Below are 16,322 nucleotides of genomic sequence, written 5' to 3' on the forward strand. Positions count from 1 at the left end.
TCTCTCAGGAGTGTGAGATATTTTGACAGCGATGGAGTATGTGGGAAGAGGATCATGCAGTCATGTTTGTGTGACTGTGGACATTTGCATGGTGGGCAAAGGAAAGAATGAAGAGAATGTCAGTGGAAAGGGTGCAATTACCCTGAAATCTCTTTCTAGGGAGAAAGATGTGTGGAGAACTGTGGTCATCTGAGAGGAAAGGTGGATGATATCCCTGCCCATCACAGGAGTGTTGGAACTAGAACATCTTTAAGGTCTCTTCCAATTCAAATCATTCTATGATTCTATGAAAACCATGCAGAAAATGTTTCCTGGCCTTCCCATATCTTCCCTCTTCGGTGAATATAAAGGTAGCTTCAAACCACACTTCAAAGTTAGCTTTCTAGAATGATCACTTAAGATCATCTCTACTCCTAAGCATACAAAGGTAGTCTTTATTATTATTATTATTATTATTATATTATTATTATTAGTCTTAAATATTCTAAACTTTTCAGTAGCTTCTATGAGTGCTTAAAGATAACTTGTGAAAACTAGGAATTCTGACCTTGAAATTAAAAAAATAGCTCTTTATGAGTTCACTTCACTGTAAGGGGAAATAATTTCTTTCCTGTGTTAAGTAAAACAGTACATGCCTGCTGTCACCTTGGATTGTTTACATTGGTCTTTTTCCACATGTGAGGCCATAAGGACCAATTAACACTTAGTCATTGATAGTCAGCTGTCAGCTGTCAGCTGACTATCAGCTGACAAATAGTCTCATCTCAGAGTAAGAGAACCACAGTTTTCAAGAAGATAACCATGGATCTAGCGCTTAGTGGTATCTACTCTTCCAAAAAGACAGCAACAATAGATCACTGTATAGCAAATGCTGAAAATCCATGACCATGAAAATACATAAAAGCTAAAGATTGTTTTGTCTTAGTCATGCAGCTAATACTGTTATTATGTCCGAATCCATAGACTGACATTAGTACAGACTTCTGTTCATTGCCAATCCTTATAAGTTCAAATATATAAGTGATGGGACCTTACCCGTGCCTTCTGCTCCATCTCCATCATTAATCTTTCATGTTGTTCTGCTATTGCCAGTGTTGCAGAATGGACTTTCTGATATATCATTTCTCCTTCTCGTGTCTGAAAGGTGAACAGCCCTTCTCCTGTGTCACACATCCTGCAGTAAGCAGAACAGAAGGAAAAAAAAAAGAGTAGTGTAATTTTTATCTATTATAAAAAGTGCACACCTTGCAGTAGAAAATGCCAACTTTTATAGTTAATCTTTTGGATTCTGACTATCTGCAGTTATTTTTTCCATTAAAGAGAGACATATTGCAAGAAAAGTGCAGAACTTCATGAACACAACCTCTAAATTCAGTTTAAATCATTCTCTGAACAGTCAAAAATAAGTTTTATCACAGAATAAAACTTGAAGTAATGAAGTCACTTGTATATAGCATTATTTCAAATGTCTGCATGGCTACGTAGGAGCTAAATTTAATTATCTTAACCAATTGATAACAGAAGTACATAGTATAGCATGACTTTGAATAGCTGACATTTTAACATAACACTGGCCAATTAAAAATATTCTTTGGGTTGATCACTACAGAGAAGCTGTATGGAAAGGCAGCATTACAAGAGTTAAAATACGTCTGCCTCAGTACATTTATGTGAGGCAATATCTAAATCTCTTTATAATTACAAGAGACATTCAGTCTATTTGACAATAGAAACAGTAATTCTATTGCCTAAGAAGATTAAATAAATAAAAAAATCCATAAATTAACCTTCTTCTTTTGAAAGAGCAACTTCTATCACCCTTACTGTGATAGCCTTATGGCATTATTCAGAGGAAAAAAAGTGGTATATAGTAAATGCAAGGACAAAGAGGGCTGAGAAACAGAAAAAATTAGTAGACCACACGTGGTAGACTATTGAGTGACGGTTACTTCAAGGATATATACTGTGCTAAACAGCAGTGGAATCTGACATATTTATATTAGTAGTTCCATGATGAGATTATCTATGTCTCATCTCTGTATTTTTATATATTTCTTTTTGAAATTTTAGAAACAGAACAATAAAAATCCTTTTGATTTGGTCTGATACTGCCTGTAAAGATTTTCAGAGTTATCTTTGACAGAAAATTGTTGACTTGAGTCACTGATGCATAACATCCTTCGACAACAGAAAGACTTAAATTTCCCTAAAATACCAGGGTTCTTTAATTTCTTTTTGGTTTATTTATTATGTTATATGTTATGTGATGTTTTGAATATCCCAACACCTTCAGTATGGTCCCAGGATGTCCAAGGCATACAGAATTACTGTTACTAAGCATTTTAGAAAAATGTGTCCTGGTTGAACATTCAAAAAAGTTTTAAATATCAATATATTTAAAGTTTGAATCCAGGATCTGAATGATTATTCAGAAATTAAATTGTACAAAATATTGTCCAATCAAACTAACATATAGATCTATATTATTTTATTTAGTCATTAAATATGTCTCCTGCTATTTTATGTGCACACACACAATTACAAAACAGCTTTTTGAAAACTGAATCATTTCTTTTCATGAGTTATCTTCTTATAAATACATCTTCTGAATTCTAAATAATTCTTATTCTGAAATTTTATTTTAAAACCTGTCTCTCTAATTCGTAACATTATTTCTTTACATGGCTATTGTGTTTTATAAAAAATTATTGAGAATCCAGCATTTCCTTTTGATTTCAGGACTGACCACTTAAAATAAAACCTTATTAACACCTACTAAATCTTTGCTTGTACACTGGAGGAGGCATGCTTTTTTGGGTCTCCTGTAATGAACTTATGCATGGCTGTGCATAAGAGAATAGAAAGTATTGGAAGCAGAAACATAAAATAGAGCTGCTTCTGCAAAATGCCTGGTGAACATACTTAGTAATGACCATTTGAGATGTTGAAAAGAAAGTCATAGTTTTAGGAATAGATGATTCACGATGTTACAAACATCCATACTTTTGAAACAAAAAGTCTCCACTCATCCCAAGATGTAAGAAAAATATAAGCCATTTTGCAGACAGGTATTATTTGATCCGTAATAATGAGATGTGCCAGTTAATAGACAAATGGGAAAAAATACCCAAACTTTCACACTGAATTCCAGTGGAGATCAAGATCCCTGCTATAAACATTTAAGATACTTTATATTCTTAGCCACAATCCTCCAGGGAGCTTATGGTAGAAATAAAATGTCTCAAGAGTTTTGAGACATTATAGCAACAGTCTTTGAGATCCCTCAGGGCATCATATAGCTGGTACTCTGCTTTTGTGTAAAGAGATCTTAATAAAATTCAAACAGCATGGAATGGAATGTCTGAAAAAAAAAAAAGAAAAAAAAAAAGATGAGGTTTCAGAAACTGAAGCAAAATATGATCTCTTTGTTGGTTTCAGAAGATGAAAAATCCTACAGGGATAAAAACAAGGAAGCAGGCAATGGAACGTGATTAAGATTCAGGAGTTAAGCTGCTTATTTTGACGGAGCAAAACCTAATCACCCCCACTGCTGATTTGATCACATCCTGTATCATCTGTGTGCCGCCAAGTTGGAGGCAGGCATGCAGACTGCTGCACCCCTGCGGCACTGCTTCCACCACCCAGGATGGCACAGCGGGGACCAGCTTTCCAGTTGGAGCGGGTGACCACAGTTGACATGTCATGCCAACATTGGAAAACTGTTGATGGCAGCCTCCCAGGATTATGGGTTTCCCTAGCTAACAGTGTATGATATACATGCAGAGGCTCAAAATTAGATGTGGAGGAGAATTATGGGCCTCATTTGTTCGAGTGTCAAATAGCCCTTTTATGTTAAACATGACTTAAAGGCACCAGGAATGAAGCCAACAGCAAGCCTGAGCTCTATAAAAGCAAAAACTTTGAATGAAACTCCCTTCCTGCCATCTAAACTTGTTTTTTGCAAGCAGCCTTCCAAAAAGGTGATTTCCTTTGCTATAGTGAAGTATTTCTGTTCATCTCCTCAATATTTTATTGTTTCATTGAGATGAAAAGTGATTAGACCTTAGGTCACTGAGAGGAGAGGCATGTTTCAGGTTTAGTTACAGTCTTTCAAGGGAAGGTTGAAACAGACTGAATTAGAAAAACTCCTGAATTAGAAGAATTTATGGAACTAGAAGAAGCATGATGGGGACAGGGAGAGGGGTAAGTGTACTCTATGAGTTTTCCAGAAAGGACAAGGGAAGTTTTACATATCTGGCCAAAGAAAATGGACAAACAGATATGCTAAAACATACTTTTGGGCATGTCCTATTTACAGTCAAAACAGTCAGCAGAGCAAAGACACTATATATATGTTTTGTTTTATTTTATTTTATTTTATTTTATTTTATTTTATTTTATTTTATTTTATTTTATTTTATTTTATTTTATTTTATTTTATTCTGCAGTCTCTTTTAGGTGCCAGATAACTGTCCATTTCAAACTACAGTTTCAGCTTTAGCTTTGTTAACACGTTGCTTGACTGAATGTGAAGTAACTGAGTAAATTAAAGACTCTTAGTTCAAAATACACACCACATGTGGTTGTACTTAATGCATTTTTTTTTTGTTACAGTGAATTATATTTAAAATTCAATCAAATTATTGTTGCTTGAGAGCTGTCCTCAAAAACTTTTAAACTCTTTTTTCTAGAATCTTTTGAAATGAAAAATGACCTTCCCCAGAGCATAAACCAAAAATTTTCATCATATTTCTTTTTTTTTTTTTTCCAAAATAGTTTTATGTCCATTTTTTTCTTAATAAACAAAAATTATTTTATATCCAAGTAGTAACGTATAAATTTTATATTTCCTAAAGTCACATTAGAGAAAAGACAGAATGAAGGTGTGGAACTGTTCTTTTCCTGGTACTGCCACAGGTTTGCACTGCAGCTTTTCCAACTTGATATGACCTTCGCTGTCAAAAAAATTCACTGGTTTTGTATACTTTAATTTTTTATGAGAGACTTAACAGTCTGTGAATGCTTGAAAACTGCCGATGTTAGCTTCTCTATTTCTGTGTTTTCCAACTTTAAAACAGGGATGTGATTAACCTATGCTTTAGGATATTTAAGGATTCAATGCATTAAAATGTATGAAGTGCTTTGACTGAAATAGAAAAGTGTATTTTTTTCCTCTATTGTTAAAGAATTATAATGGGCAGATAATGAAACAAGTAGATGCACAAGGTCTGAAAATCATCATAAAATTTTTAGTTCTTAAAATAAGAACTTTGTGGATTCATTGTGGACTCAGAGATCCACAATGAAAGTTCCTGGTTGTACTCAAGGTAAGATTTATGTTCAGCCAAAAGAGATTTTCCCACCACTCTTGCCAGATGTTCTCAACATTTCCCAAATCCACATAATGGTTTCCCACTGCCTCTGGTCACTACAGAAGTTCGTCTATTAGAGCAAAATCAGTACCATATAGTAACCTCACAGAATTCCCCCCAAAAAGGAAACTTTGTTGACTTGACCACCATATACAAATGGTACTTTTTCCCAAACAGAGGTTCATACTCTCATGCCTGACAGTTTCATTTCACTATTTCAGTAAAATATAAAATGTATTTTCACAATAACGAAGGTTGTCTGAAATATGAGATGCCTAGGAACATTATTTGCTATAAGTCTTTGCTTTAAAACAAAAGAAACAAAGACATTTGTAACCAGAAAGAGTTTAGTTCTTCATATATCTATTTTTTAATGGTTTTGAGTGATTTCTTTATACCCATATACAGTTTAGCATTAAAGAAATGGGTGATTTGTAAGTTCATTACTCAGCAACGTATAGAACTACAGAAAAATAACTTTAAAAAGGTAAATATCCTCAAATAGGCACCAAACAAATAACCTTTAGAATTAACAACTACTTACTATCAATAACTCTTAATAGCTCTTAATAACTAATGCATAATAAATTAGTACCCTTTTTTGGCATTTCTAGTTCTTTAAATAAAAATAAAATTTAATTTTTGAATGAGACTAGATCATGATTAAGTATTGTCCAGAAATCTGAGTGCTAAAAGTCAGCAGTCAGCAGTACCAAAATGAATGCAATTACTGTAGTGTAGTCCACACTCAATGTGTGCAAGATGATTTCCTTTAAAGAGCAAAGCTGTTCACTCAGATACTTCAAGGTGCAGTAAAAAAGTTAGCTAGTGCTTATTTCCTGTATGCAAAGAATGTGGTCAGATTTGATATAGGGAAGCAAACCTTCTCTGTCACAAGAGGAGCAGTAAATAATAAATGGCCTTTCTTTAAAGCCTCGAAGATATGGATGTCGGTTGGGAAAGAGCCATATGATATAAAATATTTAACTTTGAACCAAGGTACTTATTTCTTGTGTTACTACTACTGCTCTGATTTTCTAAAAAGTGGTCGAAAGTAGCAATTTTGCCTTCAGTTTAATTTGATTATCAGAGGAGATGCACATCCCCTTGTGCATGTCTCACTTTTGTTCTTTCCATGCTTGTTGTTATCTCAACTTGGACTAAGCCATTTTGACAGAAATCCTGTTTGTTCTTTGTGTGCAAGGACGTTACACACAGCGCACACGAAACACAGACTTGCTAACCAGTAGAGCTCACAGAGAAATGAATACAAAGCTCCCCTGAGGATCCAAAAGCTTTGCTCTCTCCAACTTTCAATACACGCTAACTTGCTTCCTCCCAAAGTTGCTATTTCCTGAGATAATAATAATAATAGCAAGAAAAACAAATGAACTCCTTCTGATGGGAGCATATTGAGATAAACAAACAAACAAAACAAACAAACAAATAACAACTCAATTTATACCTTGGAATAGTTATCACGAATTCTAAAACAAACAATGTAGATTTTTATAAAGCTGTAAGGTGAACTTCTGTGTTGAAAGGATAGAAAACCAGGAAGAAGCAAGAAAATGTTGCTAAGAATCTGACTTAGAATAAAGCAATCAAAAACTGATACATTTTGTGGGTGAATCAGTAGGAAAAAAAGATAACTACAAAAATAGGATATGTATGGGATCCAGGAAGGGTCTATGAGTGAAGCAGAGAGAAGGCAATTAATGAGAGAAATGTGCAGAAAGTGTAATTAATTCAGATATAGATGTGGATAGAAAGCCCTATATGTGGGACAAGGACAGTGAAAGTAGGGAAATGTCCTGTGAAATATCCACAAAAGGGAAATGGAAATCACCAACACAAAGCACAGCAGCAATATAAAGGGCAAAACACAGAACAAGCAGACACAGAATCTCAAAATCTGCTGAGCCTTGTCTGTTGCTCACATCCTATGTGACTAATGAGTTAGATTGCCTTGCTTTGCTGTCATCATTTCAGAGTTTCATTGGAGTGTCAAACAGGGATATCCTGACAATTTTATGATCTGAGATAAATAATAGTGAAAATTATCTGATATATGAGGCATCTGGCTGTCCCCCTAGACTATAGTTATTTACTGACAAGTATATACAACAAGAAAAATTAATTATGTAAGATATCTACTAATTGCTTAGATAGATATTCCTTTATAAAATTTATTGTAATATTGTTGCACTTCAGCTGAGATGGGTAACTTTTCACTGTTCCTGCACATAGGTTATGAAGTAGCACAGTGTTTAATCTTAAATTGTCTCTCTTTCATGTGGAATCTTCTTGAATTTGGCATAAGTTAATGCATGGAGTATTACCACATGATGAAGCTCAGTAACTTGATCATGCAGCTTAGATTTGTTCAAGGTCAGATCTTGTATTTCTTGAGTCATCTTCAGTGTTTTCAACTAAAAGAACTAAAGGCACAGATTTCCTAATAAGTCCTTTTATGGCATCATTCTGCAATTCTGAGAACATAAGGATGGAAAGGAGTGATGATATTCTCCAAGATAGCTGACATTCAATTACTCAGAGGAAAGCAGTCCTTCTCCATTATTTCCTAGAGGACTGTGATACTTTCCAAATGATAGTTACATAGCTTTTTAAGATATTATATGTAGTCATGGTTAAAACAAAACAACAACAACAAAAAAAGTATGATGAGATTATTTCTCTTTCTGCCTAAACCAAGTGATGATTTTAGGGGAATAATATAATACATTTTTTTTTTTTCAATCATGAAAACATGTTTTTATTTGTTTTGTCAGATGGGAGAGATTTCTGTACAGTATTTGAGGTAATTATGCCTCCTGGGAAATTTTTCTTCTCATTGCTTGGGCTGCTTCTACAATTGCTGTGTCTTTGCTGTGTCTCTGTTTTAGCCCATTTAGACTAGTGGGGCATATATCTCATTGTTAAAGCTTCAGGGACACTATCCCATTCCTGCATTCCTGCATGTCATATGCTGTCCACTTTTTGCTTAACAGAAGCACAAAAAGAAAGCTATGCCTTTCTCTGGACTATACCAATGACTGAGTGATTATCCACCACCATTGTAACTCTCTAATTCGTTTCCAGCAATATTTTCTTGTCCATCATAAGACATAGTTAAGAGACAGTGGCAATAATAATATTAATATTTCTTCTTCTTCTTCTTCTTCTTCTTCTTCTTCTTCTTCTTCTTCTCGTTATTATTGTTGTTATTATTATTATTATTATTTTCCTTCCCCAAGGCTTGGTTTTGATAATAAGCAGGACTCTGTTTTGGACTTTTTTTCAGACCATTTTTATTTAGGTAACTAACAAACTTCCTTGTGTATTTCCATTAAAATACTTTATTTATTTTAGTTACCATTGTGTATCAGAATAAATGTGAAATAATGCTGAAGAGTTAAATATAGTAACTCATTTCCAATGCTAGTTAAAGTACAAAAAGCAGAGAAGCAGATTTCATTGGAGTTGTGCATAAGAAGCAGAATGTTGAGATTGACATAAAATTATGAAATATATCCGTACTTAATGGTAAACATACCATACAGAGGCTACATTTTCTATTTCTTCAACGGTAGAAACTACAGTTAGTTTCTCCTCTCTTAGAGGAGATTTCCTGGTCTAATAAGCCAAATCCCAAATACTTTAATATGACTATATATATGAACTTTATTCCTTCCTGTGTAAATATTAGTTTCATAAAACATCAACAATTTGATGGGGAAGATTGAATGGTGCTGTTTATGCTTTAGCACCTCTAAGTAAAAGTATACTAGCTTGAGCATGCAAATTGCTATCTTGTGTCAGTATTCAATTCACTTTGCACAGTGTAGGCAATTAATAAATATGTATATGCAGAACAACCCACTCTGTGGAGATTTTTGACTGCACCCTTCCCTTCCCTTCCCTTCCCTTCCCTTCCCTTCCCTTCCCTTCCCTTCCCTTCCCTTCCCTTCCCTTCCCTTCCCTTCCCTTCCCTTCCCTTCCCTTCCCTTCCCTTCCCTTCCCTTCCCTTCCCTTCCCTTCCCTTCCCTTCCCTTCCCTTCCCTTCCCTTCCCTTCCCTTCCCTTCCCTTCCCTTCCCTTCCCTTCCCTTCCCTTCCCTTCCCTTCCCTTCCCTTCCCTTCCCTTCCCTTCCCTTCCCTTCCCTTCCCTTCCCTTTTTAGATCTTATATATATCATGCAAAAAGGAAATTGATAAAAAACAAAGGAAGGATAATAAAAACAATTGTTGACATATTCTTAAATACACAAGACATTTGCATTTTTTTACAGTTTAACAGAACGAACACGAAAATGTTCCTGAAAAATTAATTATCTGGGTTTGTAAAGCTCAGTTCTTGTTGATAATGATGAAATAATATTTAACAGTGTCTTGGAAGATTATATGTCCTTAGCAGCTCTGAGAAAGATAAACCAAGAACTCTTATATCACTATTATAATTTTAGTGCAGAAGTGGCAGTTACAGTTGGCTATACTGCAAAGACACAACTGAAAACAGTGGTCTGAAAAAAATAAAGATGTTATGAAGATGACAAACAGCTAAATGTTTTTGATTAAGCTATTTCACTCAGCATGGTTCAGCTATTATTTTTCATGTCACTTTTGAATGAAAGGGATATAGTCTCCAAGTTCTGGAACATGGGATCATATTCAAATACAGTTATTTGCTACAGGATGTTTGCCACCCTATTATTCTCTAGTGAAGGCAAGCACATCTCATAACAATATTACTCAATTCCTCTCACTGTCTTAAGTAGAAAAACAGGTGAAGCAGCATTAATCTACAGCAATAACACTGATTTTGCCAAATACATAAATGTTAGTGAGAAAACTCAAATAAGATCACTACTGTTTAAAGTAAATGAAAGCATACAGGGACCCTCTGGCCTCTGGCAGTGCATCACTACTTGCTACAACAGAGGCAACAAAACTTAGCAGCTTAGGATCTTCATTTTCTTATTTTTCCCTTTCAGAGCCCTAAAGGCACCATTATGTTTGGGACTACTCCCAGTGAGGGTGGAAATCCTCTTAGCTTAGACTTGCTAGTGTCCAAGTTGTTTCTTGATGAAATGAGGCACAACTCTGAACTTATTCAATCATCTCTCTGGAAACAGAGTTTTGTAAAGGAAGCATCTGCCAATTTACAGATGTTAGCAAAGTAGTAGCCGAGGAACTAGTGTTAGTAGATAAAATTGTTTATTTCATTTTCGAGGAACTGGGGGTGCTCCAAAGCTATGATACTGGACACTATTGCACATATGCCAACAATATTTGGTCAATATGGTCAACCTAAAAGTTCAACCAAAAAGAAGTAATAAAAAAAAAAACACTTTGTACCTGCACTTACCAATAATATGATATTAAATATTAAATGTAGGACCACGTTCAAAACGATCTGTAAGATATTTTATCCTATAATGCCTCTACATATTAAATGCTACTGGAAACACTTTGTACCTAATATGATGCAGTCAGATATTGCATTTGTGTTGTTACTCTACTTTTTATGTTGACAGAAGCAGAGGACACAGGCATTTCCTGAAGTTCAATAAAAGTATAAGAATATGTTCCCTTAAGGAGGCCAGGGAAAAATTCTGGAGGGTTGAATGGTAATGAACTAATAAAGTTAACATTTTTAGTGGTTGAGTAAATATTAAGACACTAGAGGTAAAAAATATTAATGAGCTAATATAAAGCCAGGTTCAGTACTATAGAACATGTGAAGAAAAGCAAATTATAGTTAATTATGATGTATATTCAAAACATCATCTTTTCCAGGTTATGGAAAATAAAGCTGAATTCTCCCATATCAAAAGTGGGACACACAAAGTGCAAAGGAGTAATGAAGGGAGAACACAGCAGTCTATGCTGTTTGCTTTGTGAGTTTTCACTACTACAAAAGACATTCCAAGTTTGATTTTATTTTTTTTTTTTCTTTTTTTCTTTTCTTTTCTTCCCTCTTTAAGTGCAGCATCATTAATGGGTTTGGCCACTTTAAAGCATTTGTGGTCAGCCACTCTGAAACTTTCCGTACACTTTGTTTTTATTGTGATGGGGTTATAACCACTGTTGTTTTCTTTCAATGTCACTCTCTGTCTGCATAATATGAGAGCTACTGCTTTGACTACTTTGATGAAAGAGGAATTTTCAGAAAGTCATATGCAAATATTATGGGCACACAGAGTTGTCCAGAGACACTCACCATTCTATGTACATACACTAATCAGTAATTAACATATGCTAATAATATCCAAGGACTCACCAACACTAATCACAAAACTAAAAACACTGGGGGCAAGACAGGATGGGGATTTGCTAAAAAAAAAAAAATAAAAAAAAAAAAAGCTGGATTTCTCAGGAGCTTACAGTAAGAACAGAAGACCACATCCCTAGTGCATACAGATACAAGCAGTCAAGTAAGTCCTTTGGTGGTAAACTGTATGTGCAATAATAACATTATATAGAAAAATAATTACATGAAAGGCATGGCCCCCACCACAAACATAAAACATTAATTGAACTTCCACCATTTTTTTACTTGTGGTATGTAGAGAAGAAACATGACTTTCCTCCCACTTTCTTTACCTTTTCCTTTTTTACCTAAGCCGAGCAGAATTGAAACAGACATTTTTTCTGTTCTTCTCTCAATTGATAACAACAGCAATTCTATTATGGATCAAACAAATCACACTGCATTTGCCTGGCATCTCTGATTCCAACTTTGACTGTGTATATAATATCTTTCTGTTGGTGCTTCCAGCAGGGGGAAAAATCTCAGCAAGAATTTCTCTTTAGCCTGATTGTTGAAATGTTCAGAGAAGTAGCAACTTGATAAGAACTTGAGAACCCTCAAAACATTTCTGTAAAATTTTGTTATGTAAAAGTAGACAGTCTTTTCAACTACAGGAGTAAGAGTATAGGAAAAGGTACTAGTATTTACTTCACACAAAAGGATTAAAAAAAAAAACAAAGAGATTAAAAAACGAGTGGCAGGTGGCCTGCAAAAGAAAATCAGCACAAGGAAGCATGGACCAAAATGATGCAGAAAAAGGAGAGGAAAAGCATATAAAAAGGATGAAAAATAACTACAATTTATTAGTTGCCATTTATAATTTCATATGCCTAATATTCTAATATTCTGATATTCTAACGACTGGCTCACCACATATTTTCCAAGAAGTATCATATTTCTAAAACTTTGCTGGATGGAATGGCTATCCATTTTCTGAAGTTTTGATAAATTCCTGACCCTGATTAATAGCAATCAATTACTCTTAGTTGAATATCTGCTATGAGTCCTGTGTGAAACTGCTTACACTGTACTAGAGAAAGAAATGCTTTGGGTTAGTTTCAGTGAGGATTTTGCTTAAAACAAAAGAGTGTAAGAATGGCAAGTATTAGTGATTGCGTGTATGTGCCACTGTCTATTATTTGCAAATATTCCCTCAGTCCAGTTTCTTGCATGGCAGGAGATGCTACTAATTGACAAGAAATGCTCCTTGACAAGTCCACCAGCAGGGAAAAAACACACAGACTTCAAAACAAATATGGGAGAGTAGAATCTAAAAGCATGAAATCCATTTTCTTTAATGCATAGGCTTTTCAAATCTATTTTCTTTAATTCGCAAGCTTTTCAAACACAGCGTGCCTGCTCTCTTCCCATTGAATCTGGGGCATTGTTAGAAAGCAAAATGAAAAAAAGCAATCTACCTTTGCTGTGAAAAACAAACAAATAAACCAACAAAAATAACAAAAAAATAACAACAAAACAACAACAACAACAACAACAAAAACACTAACGAGTTACTTTTACACTGGAGCTTACTCATCTAGGTTCAATGTTTCATAATTTAAGCTCCTACTGTCCTGCACTGCTTTAGTAATATTTTTATAAGAAATTTATAACAGCCATGGAACTGCTCTGAACACTGGACTGTATCAAGCCCTTCTGTCCATGATTCTGTATGCCAGGTTTAAAAAAATAAATTAAAAAAATCCATTAACTATAGACTTACTGATTTCATTAAACATTTATATATAGCTATCCAAAAAGCAAACACTTTGGAAGAATAGAATCCACTTTGGTGGAAGAATAGAATCATAGAATCATAGAATCATAGAATATCCTGAGTAGGAAGGGACCCTTAAGGATCATCAAGTCCAATACGAAGGACACAATTCCATTATGGTATTGTGGATACTTATGCAGTGAAAGATGACCACACCTTCCCTAGATATTTATGCATCATAGCTTGGGTATGTTTGTGGCTATTTCATGTATGCCATTAAAACGATTTTGAGTACCCCTGCCAAAAGTCTTTTGAAGTACTTTCCTATTTTCTCACTCTGGAACATTCATATTATAGGTACCCTTCATATCACGGACAGAATATTAGTCTCAAGACAAATGCTAATATACATTTCTATTTCTGTGTATTACTATTTCTGCTCTAATTGTCTTTCTGCTCTGATGGTCCTTTTTACCAGTTATTTGACACTACTTCCACATGCACTGAACACTTTTTTCTTGGCTGCCCTCCATTTCATCTGCACTTCTAAGGCTGAGAGCTAATCATGCTCATTTTTCTTTGTTTCTTTTTTTTTTTTTTTTATTTATTTCTCTCTCTCTCTCTCTTTTTTTTTTCTCTCTCTGAGAAAGAAATTGGTCCAATGGGGCTTAAAGAAGCATACCATAAAATGACACAGTACCTGTGACACGAACTATTTGAGACAGTCAGTTTGCCAATAACATGCATCTCTTCGACTAACTTCTTCTTGCTACTTTGTGCTCAGATCTTCCACACTTTCTGACTAGATGTTATTCCTGAAATGCTAAATGTATTCCAAAAGTTGTTACAGTGCTTCTTTAAAAAATCAGGTACCTTGCTTTTACTCAGAAATCCCTTTCTTTTTCTGTCTTACCAGCCTATGTATTTCATCACCACATTCCTGTCTCCTCCTCTGCTTCCATGCGCTTAGTCCTCCCACAAAACAGTTTTGCATCAATCTCTTTCATTTCTATTAGTCCCAGCAAGCTGGTCCACTGTGTATGCAAAACACCTTTAACACACTCATGCTATGGTTGTCTCCAGACCACTGTTTGTTTGGATCACTGCTGTCACTCTTCATTCTCTGGTGGCAGTGACAGTTCTCTTAGACAAGTCAACAGAAATATCATCCAATCAGTTTTCACTAAAAAAGATAAGGCACCCTTAATCATCATCTGAAAGAACTTCAGGGATTTCCACTGTGTCATCATCTAAACTGTCCTTCAATAGCATCACTAATGGTAAATGGTACTTATCAGAGGGTTTCAATTTTGTTTGTTTCTTTTTATATACTGTATACAAATAAATGCAGTTTTGCACTTTTATTTATTTAATGCCAACTTTTATGAATTTTGAGGCATGATATCATGCAATTAAGGAAAATAAAGTCTCTTCTGTCATTCATCCCAAGATGCTGTTTTCAAAAAGTATATCAAAGATCATTTAAAATATCATTTTAAAGGAGGGATATTTTCCAAGTTGGAAAGACATGGATATATCATAGAATCATAGAGTAGCTTGGGATGGAAGGGACCTTAAAGATCATCTAGTTCCAACTCCCCTGTCACGGATGCTATCCACTAGACCAGGTTGCCCAGGGCCTTGTCCAGCCTGGTCTTGAACACCTCCAGGGATGGGGCATCCACAGCTTCTCTTGGAAGCCTGTTCCAGTGCCTCACCACCCTCTGAGTGAAGAATTTCCTCCTAACATCTAATCCAAATCTCCTTTCTTTTAGTTTAAAACCATTCTCCCTTGTTCTAACATTATCTGACTAAGCAAAAAGTTTCTCTCCATCTTTTTATAAGTCCCCTTTAAGTACTGAAAGTCTACAATGAGGTCTTCCCCTAGCCTTCTCTTCTTCAGGCCGAACATCCCTAGCTCTCTCAGCCTTTCTTCGTAAGAGAGGTGCTCCACCCTTTGATCATCCTCTGGACCTGTTCTAACAGCTCCACAGCCTTCTTGTGCTGGGGGCCACAGACCTGAATGGAGAACTTCAGGTGGGACCTCACAAACGCAGAGTAGAGAGAGACAATCACATCCCTGGCCACCCCTCTGTTGTTGTAGCCCAGGATGCAGTTGGCCTTCTGGGCTGCAAGCACACACTGCTGGCTCATGTTAGGCTTTTTGTCCACCAGAACTCCCAAGTCCTTTTCTGCAGGGCTGCTCTCAATGACCTCTTTACCAGGTCTGTCCTCATGTCTGGGATTTCCCCGACACAGATGCAGCACCTTGCACTTGGACTTGTTGAACCTCACTAGGTTCACATACTCCCACTCCTCAAGCTTGTCCAAGTATATATGTGTATATATCTATCTTTAAAATGTGAAAATCTGTTTTGTTGCACTGGTTCAAGCAAGTCATGCAAGTGCAATGTTATATTTGACTTTTTGGCCACTGACAGGATAATCAACTAGATGAAGCATCTTGGTGAGTTATAGCACTGTACTGAGTTTTCTTCTAAAAAGTCAGGAAGATCAAATGATGTCTGGAACTGCTGAGACTGAAGGATTCCATTAGACTCTGCCTTTCCCTCACCTCTTTCTAATAAGATGGAAGCTTTTTAGAAAATATGTGACAAGTGACTACTCATAGCTGAAATAAATCACACACCATCGCACTATTACTCAGAGTGCGGAATTATTAATAGTGCAATAATAGCAATAACTTACTGTGATAGTGAAGAAGTATTATTAGGAGGGACACAGTAGCTAATAGCATTTCCTCTAACAGGGGCTAAGGGACATACCTTCCTTCAGTACCTTATAAATAAGTGGAAGATTAAAAGAGCCTGTGGGACCAGTCAAGCCCACCTCAAAAATAGCCTCACTTTCTAGAATGCTTCTGAGCAGGCACTGTGTATAAAGTGCTCTCCATCTCCCTTAT

At 35.5% G+C, this 16,322-nt stretch overlaps 1 protein-coding gene across 2 annotated transcripts in view; it reads right to left on the minus strand.

Annotated features, from left to right (window-relative positions):
* DOK6 (docking protein 6) overlaps positions 1 to 16,322 on the minus strand; it is a 246,417-nt gene that overhangs the window by 65,640 nt on the left and 164,455 nt on the right. For both annotated transcript variants that reach the window (XM_084511406.1, XM_084511407.1), the window contains exon 6: positions 1,036 to 1,174. In XM_084511406.1, coding sequence (XP_084367532.1) covers positions 1,036 to 1,174 — 139 coding nt within the window. The remainder of the gene's footprint in view (positions 1 to 1,035; positions 1,175 to 16,322) is intronic.

The sequence above is a fragment of the Aythya ferina genome, assembly GCF_964211825.1.
Source record: "Aythya ferina genome assembly, chromosome: 2".
Classification (NCBI taxonomy): domain Eukaryota; kingdom Metazoa; phylum Chordata; class Aves; order Anseriformes; family Anatidae; genus Aythya; species Aythya ferina.